Source organism: Ruditapes philippinarum, unplaced genomic scaffold (genome assembly GCF_026571515.1).
Source record: "Ruditapes philippinarum isolate M1 unplaced genomic scaffold, ASM2657151v2 ctg11935_1_1_1_1, whole genome shotgun sequence".
Lineage (NCBI taxonomy): Eukaryota > Metazoa > Mollusca > Bivalvia > Venerida > Veneridae > Ruditapes > Ruditapes philippinarum.
In genome coordinates this window covers 5,981-29,495 of record NW_026851650.1, presented here as the reverse complement: position 1 = coordinate 29,495, position 23,515 = coordinate 5,981, and the positions used below count along the sequence as shown (strand labels likewise).

The 23,515-nt window shown below is 33.0% G+C and overlaps 1 protein-coding gene across 3 annotated transcripts; it reads right to left on the bottom strand.

Annotated features, from left to right (window-relative positions):
- Positions 1 to 725: 725 nt before the first annotated feature.
- On the bottom strand, positions 726 to 18,949 carry LOC132732944 (uncharacterized). 3 transcript variants are annotated; one of them, XM_060719657.1, is made up of 12 exons: positions 18,918 to 18,949; positions 16,452 to 16,495; positions 16,127 to 16,247; positions 14,428 to 14,619; positions 13,661 to 13,792; positions 12,040 to 13,027; positions 11,476 to 11,530; positions 10,074 to 10,365; positions 8,077 to 8,184; positions 6,006 to 6,164; positions 3,428 to 3,852; positions 726 to 821 (listed from the first exon to the last, which is right to left on the bottom strand). In XM_060719657.1, the coding sequence occupies exons 3-11, from the start codon at positions 16,184 to 16,186 to the stop codon at positions 3,766 to 3,768; spliced, it is 2,073 nt and encodes a 690-aa protein (XP_060575640.1). In that variant the 5' UTR covers positions 16,187 to 16,247; positions 16,452 to 16,495; positions 18,918 to 18,949; the 3' UTR covers positions 726 to 821; positions 3,428 to 3,765. The 3 variants fall into 3 exon arrangements, with proteins under 3 accessions (XP_060575640.1, XP_060575564.1, XP_060575489.1); XM_060719581.1 differs by having other exon boundaries at positions 18,851 to 18,939; XM_060719506.1 differs by lacking the exon at positions 16,452 to 16,495.
- Positions 18,950 to 23,515: the final 4,566 nt, after the last annotated feature.

Genomic DNA, 23,515 nt, shown 5'->3' with positions numbered 1-23,515 from the left:
GAAAAGCATACAGAAAACAAGTCATGCTTAAGAATTTTGAAAAATTCAAGTGAATTAGTCCATCATGTCTGTAACGTCATAAATGATTATATAATAGTATTTTGTACCAAAATGCTAAAATAGGTAATGCAAAATCATCATCATTCATGGGGCACTGTTTTTGTGTTTTTTTGTGGATAAGTCAATTTACTAATTTCAGGTCCTAAGTAATTTTTATTTTGTATGATGTACGAATATTTTTCATTGAATTATTTGCATTTGAGCTTTTGTGGCAAAAAGGCAATCACAAATTTAAGAACCTACAAAAAATTTTAATTTTGACAAATCCAGGATATCTACATATTAAAATTGAGTGAAATCACAGTTTACATCAAATCTGACATAAGCAGAAAGGCATTTGAGTAGAACCACAAATTTTCTGTCAGCAAGGTTGAAATATTCCTTAAAATAATTCCATTATGCTAGATAATTGGAAATAATTGGTATGTAATATGCAAGAAAAAGAATCAAACACTGGCTGTCGGTACAGACGGGAATATCTAGCTCTCGGGTAACTGTTTAAGCGGAAACTAAGCAGAGCCTCGTTACCGCCGTAAACAGTTACCCTCGAGCTAGATATTCCGGTCTGTACCGGCAGCCAGTGTAAGATTCTTATAGTATCACATGGCCCTGGAGAAGGCCAAAGCAAATTATTTTTCAACTTGCCTAAACTATTGTCAATATTCTCACCTGGTCTAGCTGACAAGCTGTATATACTGAAGATAATGCAAGTCTTACAGTCCAATGTAGATCTCTGGAAGCTTCTAGCAACCAGTAACAGTCTGAAGCATGATTTTAAATACATAATTATATATATCTATAACATGATGTTGCTAGATTTCAGTGTAATATATGTAAATTGTAAAATGTTTCTTCACATTAAGGTACAGTCTTACTTATTTATGCCACCCTGGTACTTTTGTCTTATGCGACCATTTTAAATTCCCCCGATCATTTTCTCTCTATATCTTTACTGTATTCAATGGCTTCTGCTCACCCCGACAGGCCAACGCTAATTTGTCAGCTAATTGAGATCAATTATTTCATCAAGAGACCACTTTTACCTGTCAAGTGTTTGTGTGTTTATAAAATGCTGCCTTGTGATGTCACAAGTGTCAACAATCAAAACAGTGAATAAATAAATGTGTGAAAAGCTCTATTTCCCAAACCATTTTTAGCATATGTAAATATAATATACTTGTGACACGTATTATCCAATAAAATCAATAGAACAATGCAATGCCCAACCCCTACTGAGATGGTGTAAAGGCTTCGCTGTTGATATTTAGATTTCTTTGAATTGACCATGAACTTGATCAGCAATTAAATCAATCGTTACAATTAGATGTAGCTTGTTTTCCAAATGAGAAATGCACAACAGAAAACATCTACACTAACTAGATTGTTTGTGTCGGGGACAAGGAAAAGAGAAACCTTAGAATTCTGGAAAAATGTCAAACATGTACGCAATGGATCAAAATTATTTCAATAAATATCAGAAAGTTATGTTTTTATTTTAGCATCTAATTAGATTATGGGAGCATATTATTATGAATAGGTACATTATGCCTCAGAAATCCATATTACTTTAATTGTTTGGAAATGTCAAACATGTTTTTTTTATAATATTTTAATAATGGTTTTGGAACATGTAAGATGTTTTACAACTGAGAAAAGTACTGGCATGCGAGCAGTTCCCGTACAAAAATCATAGTTACTTAAACATTATTTTTTATTACTCTCTCTCACCAAAATTTGAATGTTACACATCAATATTCGGCTCGTCACACAAATCATGGAAATTCCATCATGTTCTAAACATAGTATAACCCTTAGTTATGAGGCCTAATATGGGGTACCGAAATTATCCATTATTTTGTATGAAGAGAAGTAATTCCCGTACATAAAATCTAACCCATTATAATTATACAATTTTATTATATCGGACCTATTTTTCATTAACAATTGTTGAACAGACCATTATCTAAGAGATAAATAGATGTAATTCAGGAAATAGAGCGTAGACTAAACACGGGTATCAATTACCCGTTACCCCAACGCATTCACATGCAATAGCATGCTTGTATGCATGATATTTTACGCATCAAAGCCATAAAATTATTATATATAGTAATATTGGTCAACATTCTGATAATTAAACAAGTTTACATCACATTGCCTACTTATTTGTAAACAGGTGGTATAAGTTGAAAACCCTTTAACAAGCCTCATTTTTGCGCATGCGCGCAAGGACGGAATCCCCCAGAGAAAACAAGGTCACGTTTTGACGACGCACAGGTGAAAGTGATTTAAAATGAGACTTTATATACGTACTGCCGAACTGACACTTAGATTTTGTCTCGTTTATGTATCTGCTTGATTTGAAATGAATTTTTGAAGAATGCAAGTAAAAATCAAGCGTTTAAATGAAAAATACGGGTACTGCTTCTGTACGGGAACTGCTCGCATGCCAGTAGCGCTGAACATGAAGTAATGTGTCATAAAGGTAGCAAAATGTAAAACTTCCATACAAATTACTAATTAACTATAATCATACCAAATACCAGAAAAGCAGAAATGGCAAGACAGTTTATCTATGTGGCAAATAAGAATTTCTTTTGAAACTGTAACAAGATACCAAAAAAGGTTTTTGAGAAATAAAAATTTCTGAGGCATAATGTGTCTTTAAAGGAGTATGCTAAGGTTACAGAACAACAAATTTTATTTAAACTTAGCATGTTCTATAATATGATAAAAGAAACAGTTTCAACATAAATAATAGAGGGTCACTAATCTTGATTTCAAGTTAACTTCCCTCAAACTTGAAAATTTTTGCTTGTTGAAAGGGCAGATATTTCACAATGAAGGCTACAAAGGCAAAATTCTGAAGCTGACCATGTCCTTTTGAGTGAGTTACCTGACCATGGAGAGTTTTCGTCTTTAACTACTGTAAAATCATTATTATTCGTGGGGTGCGAATTTTCGTGGTTTTAGTGGGTAGGTCAATCCACAAATTTAAGATCCAACGAAATTTTATCCCAACAAATACTTCTTGCCATGTCTCTATTCTATATATTACAAACATGCATTGGCGCTTTTTCCGCGGATTTTTGTGTAATGAATGCCCAGAGGCAAGGATTAAATCTATTGACAAGCGCTGTGTGATACTTTAAAGATATATGCATGCGGTTAGTAAAATGCAAGGCGATTAAGTGTAAGATTACTTTGGCATTAGGTTATTTTTTTATTTTTTTACAAGAAATTGAAAATCCACGTATTTAAGAACCCATGAAAATGCCCGTTTTGATAAAACCACAAAATTTCATGCCCACGAATATAAGTGAATTCGCAGTACACTGTACCCTTTGTAAAACTTTGCATTACTCACCTTTGAGTGATACTGTTAAAACTCTTTTTTGAAATCATTTTGACAGATTCTCTCCATACACTGATTCACTTTCTCTCTCAAAGGTAATTTTGCAGCTCTTGTTTCCATAGCAACTATGTCCTTCAATTCTGTCTCCCCTGAATCATTAGGAAGCACATCTGCTATTTCCCATAATATCATGCACTTGTGTTGAATCTCTGCTAAAGAGAGAACTAATGCCATTGGTTCAAATTCATATTCTGACCAATCACATTTCTTTTTACATCCTGCATCCAGTGCTATTAATAGCAACTCCACAGCAAACTTGCAAGTCATTAAAATATGGAGACCACAAATTCTCAACTGAGATGCATGGCAACACAATGGTCTGTAAAAAATTCAGATGGTGACAAATTTGAATCTTTGTTGGAGAAACTGCCTCCTGGCTGAAATGAAATGAAAAACAAAACATAAACCAGAGACATAGATAACAGAGACAAGCAGCTCCAAAATACTCCATTGAAATATCACTCATGTCTATCAAAAAGTTAAAAATTAGGCATTTAAAACTTAACGGATGTTCATTTGATCCTTAAATATTATATACCATTTGAAAGGTAAATCTTTTATCTATTGCTGCATGTTAAAATATTGGTTACTTTCCATGCTACAAGTTTTAAGTTTAGAAGGCACGCGTGATATTTTAACTGGCCAGGAAGTTGCCAATCTCTGTTATCTATGTCTCTGCATAAACTATAAACAATAACTCAAGTAAATCATATCATGTATGGCCAATTGTAGAATACACAAAAATAATTTTTGTAACATTTCATACTCTCTGCAGGTACCACTTCCCAGCTTAAAATCACAGTAATCCAAACAAGTGCTTACTTTGTATTTGAATAAGTAGCACCACATATAAACATGGCACATTGACCTATATGTAATTGTTTTTTTATCATTGACTTAAACTTTGATGAACACAGGTACCATTTTAGTGAAAATGCAACAGTCAATACAAATAAAATAAGTCAATGAAAGAAAGTCATTTCCATCACTTAAAATTTACGGAAATATTAAAGGGAGACACAGGCAAAATTTTCATTGTCTTAGTTTTGAATTTTTCATTCATTAATCTGTAATTGCCCTCAAAATGAATATATTAGACAGTCAAAGGAACAAAACATTTCTCCATATAAAGAATAAAATGGTGGTTTCCTAACTTGACCCGCGTGGGTCAGGTTTGATCGCTAGCATTTCACAATAGTTGTCAAAGTGAAAACTTGAAACGTTAAAAAACATGTCAAATGAATGACTAAGGCTTGTTTCAATCATACAATAGCCACAATATATGTTATTGTAACTTCAAGGGATTGTTCAAGTCACCTGACTTGTTTTAAAACTATTTGGTGATTCTATTGGCGTCTAAATTTTAATCAGCATATATAGATATTTTTACGTTTCAAACCCAAAATATATAGAATTTAAACAGAAGTCATGCTGAAACTTCATGAAAAGTCATTTTAGCGTGATTTGAGTACATAAGATCATTTTAATATTTTTGTCATTATTTTGCCTGAATATCCCTTTAAAAGGGCACCATCCTATATCAAATCTGGTCTTGTCTCTGATGGGTTATCTTTATAAAAAGTGTCTGTAGTTTGATGATTTTTCAATAAAACAATATAATTTTTCAAATGCATAAAAATTCTTAGATATATATTCCATACTTGAGTTCTAGCAATAGTAAAAGACCCAAGTTAAACAAGTTTGCACATCTGGAACAGTAATAGGCTAATGCAATCAGTGATAAGCCAAGCCATTCTGCGCAACCCTAAAACCCGACAAGACTTTAATTCTACTGGTTTCTCATTATTAGTACATTATACTGAAATCCCTTTAATTAATAATGAACTGTTGCAAATCCAGACCAGGGTAAGTTATATACACATGTACTTTAATTAGAATTAGGTTAGAATTGAAACTAAAGTTACCCATTGTAAGTATTGACTTATACTGTATTCTTGTATATCAATATTGTGTTACTTTTACAGTCATAGTCTTATATTATAAACATGTGAGTCCAAGATCACAGACAAAAAAACCCATACATTTACCTGAATAATTACTTCATTATACAGAAATAAGATAGTATGTTTATAATTAACAAAGAAAAAAATATGTAATTACCATCATAATTTGAAAATAATCACAGGAAAAAAAACTTAACAAAATAATTGCCTTCATAAGAAATATTCACATGGTAAGAACAAGGTACGTCAAATGATTACCAAAATTTGTTCAGAATACATGACAACTAAAATCAAACAAACAAAAGAAACAATATATAATTACCATCATAAGCTCAACTTCAATTTACAGAATAATGTTCGTATGTTAAAAATTAACAAGGAAAAAATACATATAATTACCATCATAATTTGAGAATAATTTCATAAAAAAAACTATCAACAAAATAATTGCCTTCATAAGAAATAATCACACAGTAAGAAACAAGGTGCGTCAATTTATTACCAAAATTAATTCAGAATTAGCGAAAACTAAAAATCAAACAAACAAAAAAACAATATATAATTACCATCATAAGCTCTGAGATAAATATAACAAAACATTTTTGTTCTTTTTCTGTCAATGACTGTGTGTTGAGGAACTCACTTAAAAGTATGACCAACAGTGATGTGTCGTGATGGTTTTCAGGATGGCGGCATTTACACGTCTTCTGTACATGATGCATAATCTGATAGAAAAACACACACAGTGCTACAACAATAACTTCTCCACATAAACTACAAAGAAGAGCGATCAGTAATCACATGTGTCGCCTCATGATGGCCAATTTCATGTTGGGACAAATTTTGTGACAGACAGACGGACAGTGCACAACTAGACTTTGTACTGATCATTCCTGTAAAGTTTGGATAAAATTGCACCAGTAGTTTATGAGGAGTAGTCCGGACAAGCTTTTGCGTATCTGGCAACACACAGAAAAAAACTTCTTTTTATCAAAGGGCCATAACTCGGCCAAAAATCATTCAACCAGAAAACCCGTGCAATATGCGCAAGGACTTGAGCTACAGATCAATCCTGTAAAGTTTCATTGAAATTGCATTAGTGGTTTAAGAGAAGTAGTCTGGACAAACTTTAAAAATAAAAATTATTAAAGGGCCATAACTCAAACAAAAATCATTGAACCGGTAAATGCTGACAATATGCACAACTAGACTTGGTACTGATCATTCCTGTAAAGTTTGGATAAAATTGCACCAGTAGTTTATGAGGAGTAGTCCGGACAAGCTTTTGCGTATCTGGCAACACACAGAAAAAAACTTCTTTTATCAAAGGGCCATAACTCGGCCAAAAATCATTCAACCAGAAAACCCGTGCAATATGCGCAAGGACTTGAGCTACAGATCAATCCTGTAAAGTTTCATTGAAATTGCATTAGTGGTTTAAGAGAAGTAGTCTGGACAAACTTTAAAAATAAAAATTATTAAAGGGCCATAACTCAAACAAAAATCATTGAACCGGTAAATGCTGACAATATGCACAACTAAGACTTGGTACTGATCATTTCTGTAAAGTTTGGATGAAATTGCACCAGTAGTTTATGAGGAGTAGTCCGGACAAGCTTTTGTGTATCTGGCAACACACAGAAAAAGAAACCTTTTTATCAAAGGGCCATAACTCGGCCAAAAATCATTCAACCGGAAAACCCGTGCAATATGCGCAAGGACTTGAGCTACAGATCAATCCTGTAAAGTTTCATTGAAATTGCATTAGTGGTATAAGAGAAGTAGTCCGGACAAACTTTAAAATTAAAAATTATTAAAGGGCCAAAACTCTGACAAAAATCATTGAACCGGAAAATCCTGACAATATGCACAACTAGACTTGGTACTGATCATTCCTGTAAAGTTTGGATGAAATTGCACCAGTAGTTTATGAGGAGTAGTCCAGACAAGTTTTGTGACGGACGGACGGACAGACAGACAGACAGACGGACAGACAGACGACGGAGAAGTGATCCCTATATGTCGCCACTACTCCGTAGAGGCGACACAAAAACCAGATGGACAACAAGTTACATATACACTACATGCACAAATAAAATTCAGCAGAAATTATTAACAGTTGATCTATTATATTAACATAATTGTGTAAACAAGACATGAAGAATATTTAATGTGTTATGGTTCTAAACTGAATGAAACAATTTAATTCTATTATGCTAGCCTCTGTAATTCATGTAATTCTAATTCTATTTAACTCAACAAGTAATGAAGTTACACCATTATAATATTTTATACACCATAGACCCAAATAAGTTTACAGTATACAACAGTTGTCCGTAATACAGCACACTCAGCTTGGCTTGGGTTAAAATGGTCACTTACACATATTTAAAGTCTCAAAGCAATACCTCAAAGTGTATAGGAAATACAAGGGGTGGTATGACAATCTCAACCAAAATTTTAAGATGGAAAAGGGAGATAATTTTGTCAAAATCCAAGACACAGTTGTGTCCTCTTTGCTGGAATTGGGAATGATGGTCATTAACAATTACTTGAAGCATCATTACCATTTGATTAATGTAAGAACTTAAAGGAATACATAAATAATAGGTAGGAAACTTGTTAATTTATACTTACCAGAGCACAATTCCTCGCCTGTTGTTCATTCCTTACACAAAGACTCACGGCTGTACTCAAAACAAGGAGAGGATCTCCCAAACACAGCAGTATAATTTCTCTCAGTACCTAAAGCATAAATATAATTACCATATACAACATCATCAGAAACATCCTTTTGAGACTAATTCAAAGATTGCAAGTTTAATCCTAACTCCCAACATCTTCAACTTAAATTACAAAGAAGTCTTTTTAAAAACCCAAAAACACACTTAAGGTCTTGCATGTAAAAAATTCGGTTTTCCAGAACTGAGTTATTCCATGAACATTTGTTATTTCATCTTATACAAAAAAAAGTTCTGTGTCCATTACATTATTCTTCAAACAGGAGCTGTCAGTAGGACAGCATGTTTAACTATTTTCAGTGCTTCTTAGTAAAACAAGAGCCTGGATAATGTCACAATAACTGAGGAAGATTTCATCCACAAACAAGAAATGTGTCCATAGGACACGGGTGCCCCCACCGCGCCACTGTTCTGTCAATCTTTTTACTAAGTCAAGGGAAATAACTCTACAAATACCGGATAAATCCACAAGCGAAACCCCAGGTGCAAATCTAAATATGCTGAGCAACCTGCCCATAAGGTTTAATGACTATGTCAAATCCTTTTTGAGTAACTTGCGACACAAGTTGAAAATTGCAAAATTTTACTAAGTCAAGGGCAATAACTCTGAAAATACTAAAAATATCCAGACGAAAATACCCAGGTGCACAACTACACATGCTGATCAACATTCCTGTAAAGTTTCATGACTCTAGGTCAAATACTTTTTGAGTTACATGCGACACAAGTTGAAAATTGCAAAATTTTACTAAGTCAAGGGCAATAACTCTGAAAATACTAAAAATATCCAGACAAAAATACCCAGGTGCACAATAACACATGCTGATCAACATTTCTGTAAAGTTTCATGACTCTAGGTCAAATACTTTTTGAGTTACATGCGACACAAGTTGAAAATTGCAAAATTTTACTAAGTCAAGGGCAATAACTCTGAAAATACTAAAAATATCCAGAAGAAAATACCAAGGTGCACAACTACACATGCTGATCAACATTCCTGTAAAGTTTCATGACTCTAGGTCAAATACTTTTTGAGTTACCTGTGACACAAAAGTGAACGGACGGACGGACAGACGGACGGACAAGGGTAAATCTAAATGCCCGCCACTAACGTGGGGGCACAAAAAAAACAACAAACAAATAATGTTCATGACATAGTAATAAGATTTGAATACTATCCAAAGAATTTTGTTAAATTAATAAATGGCCTTATTTCACCATGACATAGTAATAAGGTTTGAATACTATCCAAAGAATTTTGTTAAGTTAATAAATGGCCTTATTTCACCAGTGTTATTGGTCTTAGAATAATTGTGATTCGAAAAGTATGAATCAAGTTTCAAGTGAATACAATCAGTAGTTTTCTGAAAGATTAACTTAAACCATAAATGTTCTTAATTCACAAAGGGCCAAAATTAAGTCAAAAACCATGTCAGAGTTATAGGACTTGTATATTGACCCCATCCCCCCACCCCACCAAAAAAAAGAAAGAAAAAAAGAAACTATCAACCCAAAAACATGTATCAATCTTTACTTGAATACCCTCAATAGTAACGAAAATTGATGTTGCAGGAAAACTTGAACCAAGAATTTTCTTGCTTTAAAAAGGGCCATAATTCAGTCAATATCCATGTCAGAGTTATGGGTCTTGAACAGTGACCTCTAATAATGATCACACACATGTGTATTAATTTGAAGTGAATACCTTAAGTTGTTAAGAACATTAATATTGCATGCAACATTTAACCAGACTGTTAGCTGCTTGTGATTTTTATTTTATTTTTAATACCTTAATCTTAATAAAAGACAGTACCAAATTCAAGTTTGGGTGAGTCTATTGCACACATTTTGCAGGGTAAAGGCCAGAGTCAAGGGTTATCAAGAAAATCATACCTGACTATCCATGTCTGCTGTGACTTTGTTAAACACATTGGTTACTTTGCTTGTCAAGCTATCTTGGAAAAACTCCTTGACAGAGTTATCGCCCCTGCAGTAAATCTCCATCACAACTGTATCCTGATCAGGAAAAGACAACTCTGGGAATGAGGAAATGATGAGATCTAGAAGTGTTGAAGCTATCGGCAGATTATTACCTCCCTTTAATATATCAAGGATCTGTGAGAGTTTTAACACTCTGTCAACACGTCCTAGTAATACAGGATGCTTCATCATGCTTGTGTAAAGCCTAGAAAATCAAATTACAATAATTGTTATCAAATATGACTATGGCATTGTGAAGTGTTAGCATTAACAAGGTGGTAAACTTGTAATGTCACATAATATAGCAATTTTTCAACTTGCAACTACACACAATATCAAATTTTAACTTATAACTACACATGAAAGCAACTTTCAAATTGTAACTTTTCATGTTTTCAGATATTTTCAAATATTACAATACAATTTATTAAGAAATTTTCAAGACAGCTTTCAGGGCCCTCAATTGCCGTGTTAAGACACCATTTCCCTCCCAAGAAAGTATTTATCCCCCCCACCCACACACACTTATTTTTAAAAGAAAATCCCTTTAAGTAAGTCTTCAGTACCCATAAAGGTTTTTCAAGTCTTGTCTTCGACATGATGAAAGTTTGAATCTATCAGAGATACTCTAACAGTCATTATCCATCAACACAACTATGATGTAGTTTTTAACTTTCCATTGATCATTTCATTTACCCTTACATGTACCCTTCTGGAACTGAAAGCTATTACCCTTTGCCACCAGCTTCACATGCATGCAGTCTGACCAGGATCTTAAACACCTGGCCCTCTGTTCACTAACAAAAGTGAAGGATCAGGATCAAATGATCCTGTTGTTATTTTCATTGTTTTATAAAACTAAAAATGATCTAACTGTACTAGAATTAAATGGTACGTAAACAAATTTGTAAAAAAGTCAATTTACACAGAATCAATCCTTTTTTGGTATGACATTGATGAAAACAAAATAAAGACAAAAATATCAGATCAAAATAAGGATCAATTTTAGGACCAGGATCAATATTTGGATTAACTGTAAAATGCCCATACCTTGTTAAAAACAATAAAGTTATTCAAAAATTTCATCAACTTCTATGAGGATAAACAATGGTGAATAAGTGAGTATTTTAATTTGATACTGATCATTAAATCTTAGTGACCACGAGGCCTGGCTGATTAACTTTGAGTTTTCATCTTGATATCTCCAAAATGAATAATGGACTGTTCCAAAACTCGGAGTTGAACACATCCATTTAAGAAAAACAGCAGGTTAAAAATAGCATTTGATCAGAGATACAGTATTTGCCTACATTACCTGTCTGTTGTCCAAAACTTGATATTTGTAAGATCTAGAAGTCTATCAACACAAACTGAAATTATTATAATTAAGATTATAACTTACCTCATTTTGATAAATAAATAAAACAATTTACAATGTTTTCAAAGAAGACATTGGAGTAAACCAAAAATATTTATATATATATGATCACCATTAACAGGTGGCTGAAGGCCAAAAAGGATTTTAAAGCAACTTTAACACCATCACCTATCTGTCTTAAGAACACAGGAAATAACACATGTAAATATCTAGTTTTATATCTTTGTAGACAATATGAATGTTAACACTGCTGTGAATGTTTTGACAAAATTTAAAAAAAAAACATATGTCATTAACAGTTGTTTATTTCCTAAAAGTCCAGTTCATAAACTCTATTCCTCAGTCGCAGTTAATTCAGAGAAAAAGACAAACTGTAAAGTAAGTGTTACTGGAAATTAAGTGTTGGCTCGTTTGCATATTTTAAGTTCTGTAGTGTTATATCATTTTTAACTAAAATGCTTGTCTTCAAGACATAACAATAACATGTAATTGTAAACTAACCTTGACACTGAGGCAAATTGTGATCTATTCTCCATAACAGACTCTCCATGGTAACATCATCTGTCCAAGCTTCTCCTAAAACAAGTCCTTGATCTGTTGTACATGTACCTGCAAAACTTGTAGCACACCCCTGTATCCATGACAATAGGTCTATATTTCCTGTCAACAAACTGCCAGAAACCCCAAATTTCTCAACCACAGCTTCACCATTACCAAGTAATCCTGCAAGCATTCTAAGTAGCACTACCAAATTTACAGAAAGCCCACTTACTATGTGTACAATATGAGGTTCCTTACTGGTTAAGTGTTCAACTTTACAAGATCTTGATAACACATTTAGAGCTTTCCACAAACATACATTAAGCTGACTTCTGGATAAATTATTATGAACATGAGGAATCAAAGTAAAATTAAGGCTGTATACAATATCCAGTGAATCCCCTTTCATATTTTTACAATAATCTTGCACAAATAGATTATTAATAAACCATTTATCTGTAAAGTCTGATCCTGGCTCTACTGTCGTGAAATAGAGATAGACAGCAAGCTGGGACAGAACTTCTAATAATTCCTGACTTGACAATTTTTTCAAATGTCCATCAAGACTATTCTCATAGTATGCCATTACCATATCTAAAATTTGTGGGTTTTCCTCTACAAATGTATTCCAGAAACTTATCCCTGCACAACTATTGTTATTTACATTATCTATAGGTGCAGCATTTTGCTTTCCCATAGTAACAAACGTTTCTGCTTCATCTTCTGGATAAACAGTCTGCACATATTTTCTGGCCTGTGTCAAAGGTTCAAAAAGCTTTGCACAAAGCTGACTTGGGTAGTCTGGTACACACAAACACCTTGACAACAGTGTGTCTTTCACCATGGCAATGACCTTGCCATCTTCAAAGGTCACTGGGCTGCTATGACAATGTTGCAATAAATCATTGAGGAGAGAAGATGAAGTTTTGTAATCCAAACACTGCAAACTCTGAAAAATTTATAACATTATATCAGACAAAAGTATATTTAGAAAAAAACATTCTTGCTTTTATCTTATTGTCATTAAATTTTTGGAAACAACAATGACATAGGCATCATAACATCTCTGTAAAGGCACACTTTAATACCTTCGGTAGTTCATTAGTATCTAATATAACACATTTTTTTAATACTAGCAGTGATATAATAATGACATTTATCCAGTATTGTTTGTTTGTTTATTTGAATTTTAAAGTCGCACTAACATTGTAAAGGCCATATGGCCACTTTCCTGCTTTACTGGTAGACAAAGACCTCAGGTGTCCCTCTGAGCAATATTCCAGGCACTAACAGCAAGCCAGCTGTAAACCTTCCTGACATGAATGAATCTTAAGTCCCTGATGATATTGGAACCCACATAGGTGAGGGGCAAGTAATTTGAAGTCAGCACCTTTAACAACATGGCCGCTGAGGCCTGCCACTACTCAAGTATAATCAGGGCAATCTGACCAATCTTTTTACTGTCGGCAGTTCAATTTTAGTATGTCAGTTCTTTAATCGCTATAACAACTAATGAACTATTCCATATTTAAAACAAGACACAATTCATAACAAAACTTCAGCAGGGTAAAGGTAATATTACCTGTAGGAAATTCTCAGTCCAGTCACAACATTTCATCAGTTCAAAGTAAAAACTACAGCTGTATGTAGGTAATATCCCTGTGAACATGTCAATTGCACCCAAAACTGGTACTCTTCCTTCTCTCACTGGTTCCTTGGCAACAGATAAATTACATTTATAGTTAAAGGTGATAATCTAGTGGCTTTTATCATCTTAATGAAGAATAACGCACAGTAATGGCAGAAGTCATTTATTTTCTACCATTCTCATCGCCACCATATTTACATGGGTAATGTAAAATTTTCTAAGACTCGAAAAGGGCCATAATTCTGTCAAATTCCATGCTAGAATTATGGGTCCTGGACCTATTATGCTCAAAATAGTGTGTGAAGTTCCAGCCGTAGTTTTGGGAGATACCAACTTACACACAAAAACTTAACCTTAATGTGACACCGACGCCAACACCTGGGTAAGTACAATTATTATGGCTCTCCTTATTCTTCAAATAGTTGAGCTAATACAATGTAACTAAACAAACAGCTCATTCTAGTAACTACCAATAGCATTCACTAACATTAATTATACATTGGTTAAACAAGAACTAGACCAAATCTAAGACAAATTTTCTCCAATTTTTCAGCAAGGAAAAAAAAAGAAGCAACTCTTAGAATATGATATAGCAAATAAATTTTTAAGAATATAATTTTTTTTTAAATGATGGAATAATTGAAAGAAAAATAATTTATAAACTTTTATTCATGACTAATTTATGCAAGAATAAACAATACCTCTTTTTCTCGGTACTTGTTCTTCACTAACACATAAAGAAGTACTGAATGTAGCTTCTGTTGCCATAGTAACCGCTCTTTAACATCAAGGTCATACTGTATGCCTTTACATATCTCTTCAACAGACGTCCATATGATGGTCACTAAATCTTTGCAATTTTCTTTTGGAAGAAGTGACAGAGTTTTACCTGCCTAAATATACAAGGAACAAATCATATACAGTCAACTATCGTTATCTCGACATAGCTTTTCTCGATATTTCGTTATCTCGATGAAATTTTGAAAGTCCCGATTTTCTTCCTTCTTTATCTATATTGGAAATATTTGTTTATCTCGATATTTTTATTTCGATATTTTCAGTATCTCGATGTACAATTTCAGCCCCAACAGTTATTTTCACACTATTATCCTTTGTTTATCTCGACTAATAGTTTTCTATTATTCTCTTCAGACGTGTGAAAAACACAAACTAGACGATAATTGCTCAATAGCGCATGTCATAATGATGATTATGTTTGTAACATGTTTAGCTGTTTTTATAAAAGTTAATCTATTTAGCGTGTTGATTGACTTATGTCCAAAATGAGTGAATTTTACGTTCTTTATAAATATTCGAACACTGTATCAATTCATTATGACTTTAAATGTAAATGAAATAGTGAAAGTATAGAAACGCTATCGTTGCAATATTGTTTCACAACATCACCACCAAATCAATCAGCGGTCGAACAATCATCGAGAAAGACCCGATAAATAACCCGGGAGGATATCCGGATCAACCACCCTGAAAACAATGTTTTCACTATATTGGTGTATTACTGAGTAAACCTCACTATGTGTTTTTATCACAGACACCCGTATTTCCGCTGGTAAACATCCGCTAATGTTACTTTGTTAAATATTGACTAGGCCTATGAAAACAAGACATGGGGATATCATAGTTTATTTGACATAAGGTATGCACATGTCTTTTGTAAAAATCAGTTTCTGCCTTATTCAAACCCTAATATGTTTATCTCGACATTTCGTTATCTCGATATTTTTTGGACGGTCCCGATGACTTCGAGATAGTGAGAGTCGACTGTATTGAAATTATCATAATTTGTTTAGATGTAAAGACATAAATTCTCGGTATATCAGTATATTCTAGAAACAGTTATGTTATAGGTTTCCATATACATAAGTACAAATGATGTCAGGAAAATTTCTTCTACACTCAATGTAGTTCAACATTCTTTTAATTCTCTATTTTATTATTATGTAAGAATGGAAAACTATATTTCTCTTGCATTATAGTATAGTAATGCACAGTTATCCTTTAAATGCTTTGTAATTAATATTCCAGAGTATTTGAACCGTACCGTGTATTATTCTACAACAAAAAAAAGAAAAAGTTATAAAACAGTTTATAGCTTACACCTTCAACCTGCCTTTTAGTGGAATGTTGTTTGTTGTCTTTCATTATTTACCAATTAAGTAAACAGGAGTAAATTCTCACCCACCTTTAAAGGATCCATGATAACTTCCTCACATGCAAAAATTCTAGACAGGGTTCAAACCCACAGCAATAACATTAGACAGGACAAGTGATTTGAAGTGACTGACCTTAACCACTCCACTACAGAGGCCTCAAATTGTGACACTTAATCATAGTAGTGTTCTGCAAAGCTACATCCATGTATAAATATAATTTTCTAACCTTTTTGGAAACAAGCTGGAAAGCTGACTGAAGAATGGCTATTTCTGTACAGTACTCCATTGTCAATGATGTTTGTGTGTCTGTGTGTCTGTCTGCACAGCTTCCTAACTAATAATCATTTCTGAAATAATAAAAAACGTATCAATTGCAAAACATTTTATTCTACTTCAGTATCAAGAAGGGACAAAAGAGAGAAGACAATAAAGCAGACTGATATTTTTTCATGTCTGAATTTACAAAAAGCTGGTCATAAATTTAATCTCTAAAGAAGAATATACTTTAAACATTGCCTTATTATCAAAATATATAAGGAAGATTAACTTACTGCCATGATGCAAGGATCTAAATTTGTGGATTCTGTGATAATTTCTGTGATAAATAATATGTCCGAAGTCATGAAACATAAAAATTACACAACGCATAGCAAGGCAGTGGCCTACTTTATAAATCAATTTATTGCTGTACAATTTTTCACTTCTTTTTTTCTTTTAATTATTGATGCCTTGATACCATATTGCATAGTTAATGTGATATGCATCAATAAAAATTACACATAGACACACAGTAACAGTGATTTTTCTCATTGGGAAGAGGTCTTAGCCAATTGGTTTTGGGGAAAATTATCGCTAAAATTGCTAATTTGGGAAGTTAAAAAGCAGTTTTAAAATTAACAATTACATTAAATTTAACAAGAGCTGTCGGTAGGACAGCAATGCTCGACTATTCTTAGTGCTTGATAGTAAAAAAAGCCTTGATTAAAAGGTAAAATTTTCTCAGTAAAGAAAAAGGCAAATATTTTTCTTTAAATTCATATTACAGTTATAGGCCTTGGAGAGAGTCCTATTATGCTCTTAAAGAAGAGTATAAAATTTCAACATGTTTCAAAGCCTTATGTCAATGAACTTTGAAAATATTTGAGGTATTACAAAAACTGTAACGTAAATTCTAAGTCGAACAAGAGCTGTCGGTAGGACAGCAACGCTCGACTATTCTTAGTGCTTGATAGTAAAAAAAAATGCTTGATACAATTACCTCCTCCTGTTTACAGGTTGGGGTAATGATGGTGAACAAGTGTGCAAAGTTTCAAAGCCATATGTCAATGGACTTTGAAAATATTTGAACTATTACAAAAACTTTAACGTAAATTCTAAGTCGAAAAAGGGGCATAATTCTGTCAAAATGCTTGATACAGTTACCTCCTCCTGTTTACAGGTCGGGGTCATGATGGTGAACAAGTGTGCAAAGTTTCAAAGCCATATGTCAATGGACTTTGAAAATATTTGAACTATTACAAAAACTATAACGTAAATTCTAAGTCGAAAAAGGGGCATAATTCTGTCAAAATTCTTGATACAGTTACCCTCTCCTGTCTACAGGTTGGGATCATGATGGTGATCAAGTGTGCAAAGTTTCAAAGCCATATGTCAATGGACTTTGAAAATATTTGAACTATTACAAAAACTTTAACGTAAATTCTAAGTTGAAAAAGGGGCATAATTCTGTCAAAATGCTTGATACAGTTACCTCCTCCTGTTTACAGGTTGGGGTCATGATGGTGAACAAGTGTGCAAAGTTTCAAAGCCATATGTCAATGGACTTTGAAAATATTTGAACTATTACAAAAACTTTAACGTAAATTCTAAGTCGAAAAAGGGGCATAATTCTGTCAAAATGCTTGATACAGTTACCTCCTCCTGTCTACAGGTAGGGGTCATGATGGTGAACAAGTGTGCCAAGTTTCAAAGCCATATGTCAATGGACTTTAAAAATATTTTAACTATTACAAAAACTTTAACATAAGTGGTTACGCCGACGCCGACGCCGACGCTCGGGTGACTGCAATAGCTCTACTTATTCTTATTGAATAGTCGAGCTAAAAAGGGGCATAATTTTGTCAAAATGCTTGATAGAGTTACCTCCTCCTGTCTACAGGTTGGGGTTATGATGCATTATTTCAGGCACGAACGGGCACCTGAGTAGAACCACCGACGTTCCGTAAGCTAGCTGGATAGTTTATTAATTAATGTACTAACTATTCATCAACAAAGGGAGAAAGTGTATAAGCAAGTATCTCTGTTGGTAAAGCTGTGAAACAGTATTTCCAATGTCCCACATTTATTTTAAGTCCCAGACAGGCTACATATTTCTCACCCTAAACATCCATGATTGAATAGCTCTGAGTCAATAATAGGGGAGAGAATGTGTTAGCGATGAAGTATGTAGCTGCCTTCTTGGATACTTTTCCTTAGCTTACTTGCATGTACATGACTTTGGTCTGTGGTCAACCTACACATTTTTATCTCCCTCTGTCAAACATTTAAATCCATTAAAAGCTTTTGGTCAGGCTTTAAACAAGATAAGATCCTAACGTCATAAATCAGCAGTATAAATTGTCATTGTCAAATAACAACGGTTGATGAGAATGACAAATATTTATGTTTCACCTGTTGGTGTACCAATGTATTTTGTAGGCCCATTTTAATTTACTGTATAAAATATTGACGGAGATAAATACTGAGGTTTGTTTTCATTTTGCTGCCATAATTTGAAAAAAAAAATGAATGTTACAGATGACATAAATAGGCCTATACAACGGTACGTTTTAAATGGGTACGTTTTAAATTGAGAACGTATTTGGTTAGCATGGTTATATAGATTTATATAAGAAAATGTAGTTTCAACCATTGCAATATAACTAGGCAAGTTAAAAAAGGCAAAAAACACCTGAAAATCCAAATTTTCTGCGATCCAGAGTCTAAAGTTGTTTAGTTTTAATTTATTTGAGGTTTACCGTTTTTCCGGGAAAATCCAACGTGTGTTGTTTTGTTACCTCCCTTACATGTTGGGAATATGTATATGATTTGCCAGTCCGGTATCTCCCTAACTCTTGAAACGGCAAATAAAATACAAATGTACTCTGGTGAATAGAAGGCTTGATTGCATTAATAATTATTTGTAAATGTGCGTTGATATTTCGAGATTATTTAGTGTTTATATATAATATTTTAATTAAGATTTGTTTTGTACAAATTATGTAGAGTTCTGAACCATGACAGTTATGGACATTATATTCCAATTTGTTTTTTGGTTGTAATGTACGTATGTTTTCCTGCACTTTTTAAGTATTGTAAGACTTTACCTTACAACAGTAGATAAAGTCGACACTTAACTTGAAGTAAAAAATGACATGAAAATCAGCATCAATTATTTATTTTTACATCTTAAATGTTTTATCTACTGTTGTTTATTTTTTGTTGTTTTTGTTATGATGATATTTTAAGCAATTTTTTCAAAAATCTTTCCCAAGTCGGTTGCCCGTGGGCAATAAAATTCTAACTATCTTATTGTAAGTAAAACGAAGTAAAACGAACGTTTTGAAGCAGTTTCTACAAAATTACAAAAAAATCATCACAGTCTGCATTTTTTATTATTAATGCTTCCCAGGAATCAATTTCTTCCAGATTTTTAAATTCAAATGATCACTAATCATCATACCTATTTCTTTATAAAATCATTTACATGTATATTGATTGTTCTTCTCATACGGGGGTTCTAAGACAACCACCATCATCATCATTGTCATCATCATAATCACCATAATCATCAAGTTTAATTTATAAATCATTTCTTGGGGCCGTGTAGATAATAGGAAATTGCAAATATACTTTATATTTTGCATGTTTTTGTTACAAAAATATGTCATTGACATGATTTCGGTGTTTTATTTTGTTGTTGCTTTTTTTTTTCAAAAAAAAGTAATATTTTGTTATTGCAAACTTCAACTTCATATTCAATCGCTTTAGCCGGTGCTATATGGGGCGTGAGGGATGTTGCAATTTTTCATTATCCCTCTTTTACAGACTCAATAAAACTGAGTCAGCAATTTTCATGTAATTTTGTTGTTTTAATGCTTCTGATTGATCACTTTTTTCAGATACTTATACATCACAACAGCAGGTGTCAAATGCTGTGTTGCAGCCGTAAAAAGTTGCCCAGTTCTTCACTTCAGTGTTGTTATATTTTTCTGGTCCTTCGTTATCATTGATTCTAGCTTTTTTATGTGTTAAAAATTGACTACGTTTCATGCCAGTGCTAGGGGCGTGAGGGATGTTGCACTTTGCATTATCTCTCATTTACAGACTCAATTAAACCGAATCTGCAATTTTCATGTAATTCTCTTGTTCAGTAATTATATTATATTACATTCTTTATTCTATTCTATAATAACAATTAAAGTTGTGGTTATATGTAAAAAAGGTAGTTATCAATATACACAAATGTATCAGTTTATTTGAGAATCCTTATTGCTTTCGAGTATTTTTTCCAGATATTTATACATCACAACAACATGCCTCTAGTGCTGTGTGGCAGCAGTAAAAAGTTGCCCAATAATTCACATTAGTGCTAAATTACATTTTTCTGGTCCTTCGGTATCATCACGGACTTTAATTGAAAATTCAGTACTGCTCAAGACAGTAACAGGGGGCGTGAGGGATGTTACACTTTTTCATTATCCCTCATGTACAGACTCAGTTAAACCGAGTCTGCACTTTTCATGTATTTTGCTGTTTTTAATGTTTCAGAGAGATCCCTTTTTTCCAGATATTCAAAATGAGCAATTAGCAAGCATCACATACATGTATATACTTTAAAGCAGGAAAAAATTCGTTCTCATAATTACCCATTACTTCATGAGCATTTTGTGAAAAATGGCTGTTTTCATTGAAAAGTATCCCGTTATAAGTTCAAATTGCTATAATACTATAAATACTGCTTCAACACTAATCAAACTTGGCACAAATGTTGACTGGACCATTGCCCTTGCAACAACATGCTCAGGCTTAAATTTTCTGTTACCATGGCAACGAGGGGACATCTCAAAATTGCCAAAAATCACTATTTTGCGTTGATTTTTTCCATTATAATTGATTTCAAAGTGCTGCAACTTCTCAATGGATTGAGATAGAGTCAAATGCTTTTCAGCGTTGGTTACACGTTACCTTATAATCAATCTGGGGTCATTTATAGCCTCTCACAAGTCCAAAATTTTCTTGGCGATGAGGGGGATTCCGTCCCCCTTCAAACCCCCCAAACAGAAGGGGGCACATCCCCCTTCTGGCAACCCCCTGATGTATCTTTTGGTTGGGGGCCGCGCCGAAAAAGTGGTCACTTTTTTTAACAACATTTCTCAAACAAAAACAAGTGTTAAGGGCCTAAATAATGCATTTTTTCACCATTTGAGACAACAAAAAGAGGGGGGGTGAAAAAGGCGTTAAAAGGCGTGTATATGAAGTAATGGGTTAAAAAAATTGTTTTCACTGCGTTGAAAAAAATCTGGATAAGGCGTTATCATTTGAAAGACTCTTATTCAAGCCATACAATACATTTACTCAGGGAACACTTTTAATTCTGAAATAAAGCTCTAGGGGTTTTAATTAGTATTGCCTTCTTATAATTTAATTAAAAAATGGAAAATTGTATTTTCAAAGGCAACTTTTTAAAAAATAAATGTGTAATTTTAATTAATGATTATTCAATTAAATACGCTTATTCAGGGTCTTGGCTTATTATACTTATAATATATTTTTCAGTATGTAAAGAGTAATCTTGAGTAAATATACATTCTATACAATTCTTATGTTATTTTGTTGTGATTTATGCTTCCGACGGATCACTTTGTTTCCGGAATTTTTTACAGCTTTTATATCTACTTAACAGACACGAAAAATTTGAAACATAAACGGAAAGCTGTATGTAGATATATTCACTCAAACTATTATTATTTACTTACTGAATAATTGAAACGCATGATACAAAAGTAGAAATCCTAAAATATATTTTAAAAATCTTGAGTACAGTATGGTATATTTGTAAAATGTACTGTAATGCAAATGCTTCGAATGAAGAAACAATCCTTTCAGTTTATCACTTCTTAATAATTAATGTACCAGTAAAAAACTGAATACAGTATCAAAGTCTTACAGGAACAACAATGTAAATGAATTTATTTGGTTAGTTTACGGAAGAGACCGGACCGGCGAATGATAATTCCAAAAATAACGCTCGGAAAACCGGTTATGGTACGTAATATAGGTATGGGTTTTAAAGTATGCAGAAACAGCAAAAAATATGGAAAAAATATAACGGTGTTTTTGCAGATTTATGATTTATTAAAAGGTAGGAGGCATTAATTTTGTTAATAAATTTCCTTTAAATCTTCTTACTTGTCTGAATGTTAAATAAATATGATTATTAACAAAGTTGTTGACTTGTAAATGTAGCGGTATTTCGGATCTAGGACAGTAGTCCGAATGTGAATTTAAAAAAAACACAGCAGTCGGAGTGCACACTTGCTTTAGACTAAATAATTTCCAGCATTTCTAACTTATTCAAAAGTCAATGCACTTTTCATAATTCAGCTATTAAAAAACATTAGCATTCAGTGATTTTTAACGGAACTCTTCTAATTTTGACTCTAAATATTTAGACGTTAACAGCTGATTTGAAGCTATTTTTTACATTGGTAAAATCCACTTTAATTCGCATTTTCCAATAAACGTAAAACTGTAAAAAAAAAAACAAATGAAATGTGTTGTCTTTCAATGAAGGAATATTTTCAAGGTAAAACTCTCAAATGGTGAAATACACCAATTAATTAACTATGGCTGAAACCACGGATTTAAATTACAGGGATCGGACACTCCTAGTAAACCTATATAAAACGTTAAAATATCTTGTCGCGCGTGTACCTGTACACTCGATATCGGGAAACCGATCAATAATTTTTAGTTTATCGGAGTTAAGCGTAAAATACCTGCGCTAAACTGATACCTTCTCTACAAAAAGTCTTGTTGTCGTTCCATTTATTATCCGATTTTGAAAATTAAAAGACACATTTTAAGAAAATTGATTCTATATTGCAAAGATCTATTTTTATTGAAAAAAATATATACTCTCTGTCCATAACGATGATTAAGAAATTGAAAACGACGAAAACCCGGAGTAATTTACCGTTAACTTTTCGGGGTGCGCAATTGATACTTACAGTACAAAAAGTCTTGCTGCTTTACCATTTATTATCCGATTTTGAAAATTAAAAGACACATTTTCAGAAAATCGGCCCCTTATTGCAAATATCTATTTCTATTAAATAAAATATATACTCTCTGTCCATACCGACGATTAAGAAATTGAAAACGACGAAAACCCGGAGTAATTTACCGTTAACTTTTCGGGGTGCGAAATTGATACTTACAGTACAAAAAGTCTTGCTGCTTTAACATTTATTATCCGATTTTGAAAATTAAAAGGAACATTTTGAGAAAATTGGCCCCTAATTGCAATCATATATTTTTATCTTAAAAAATATATATGTTCTGTCCATACCGA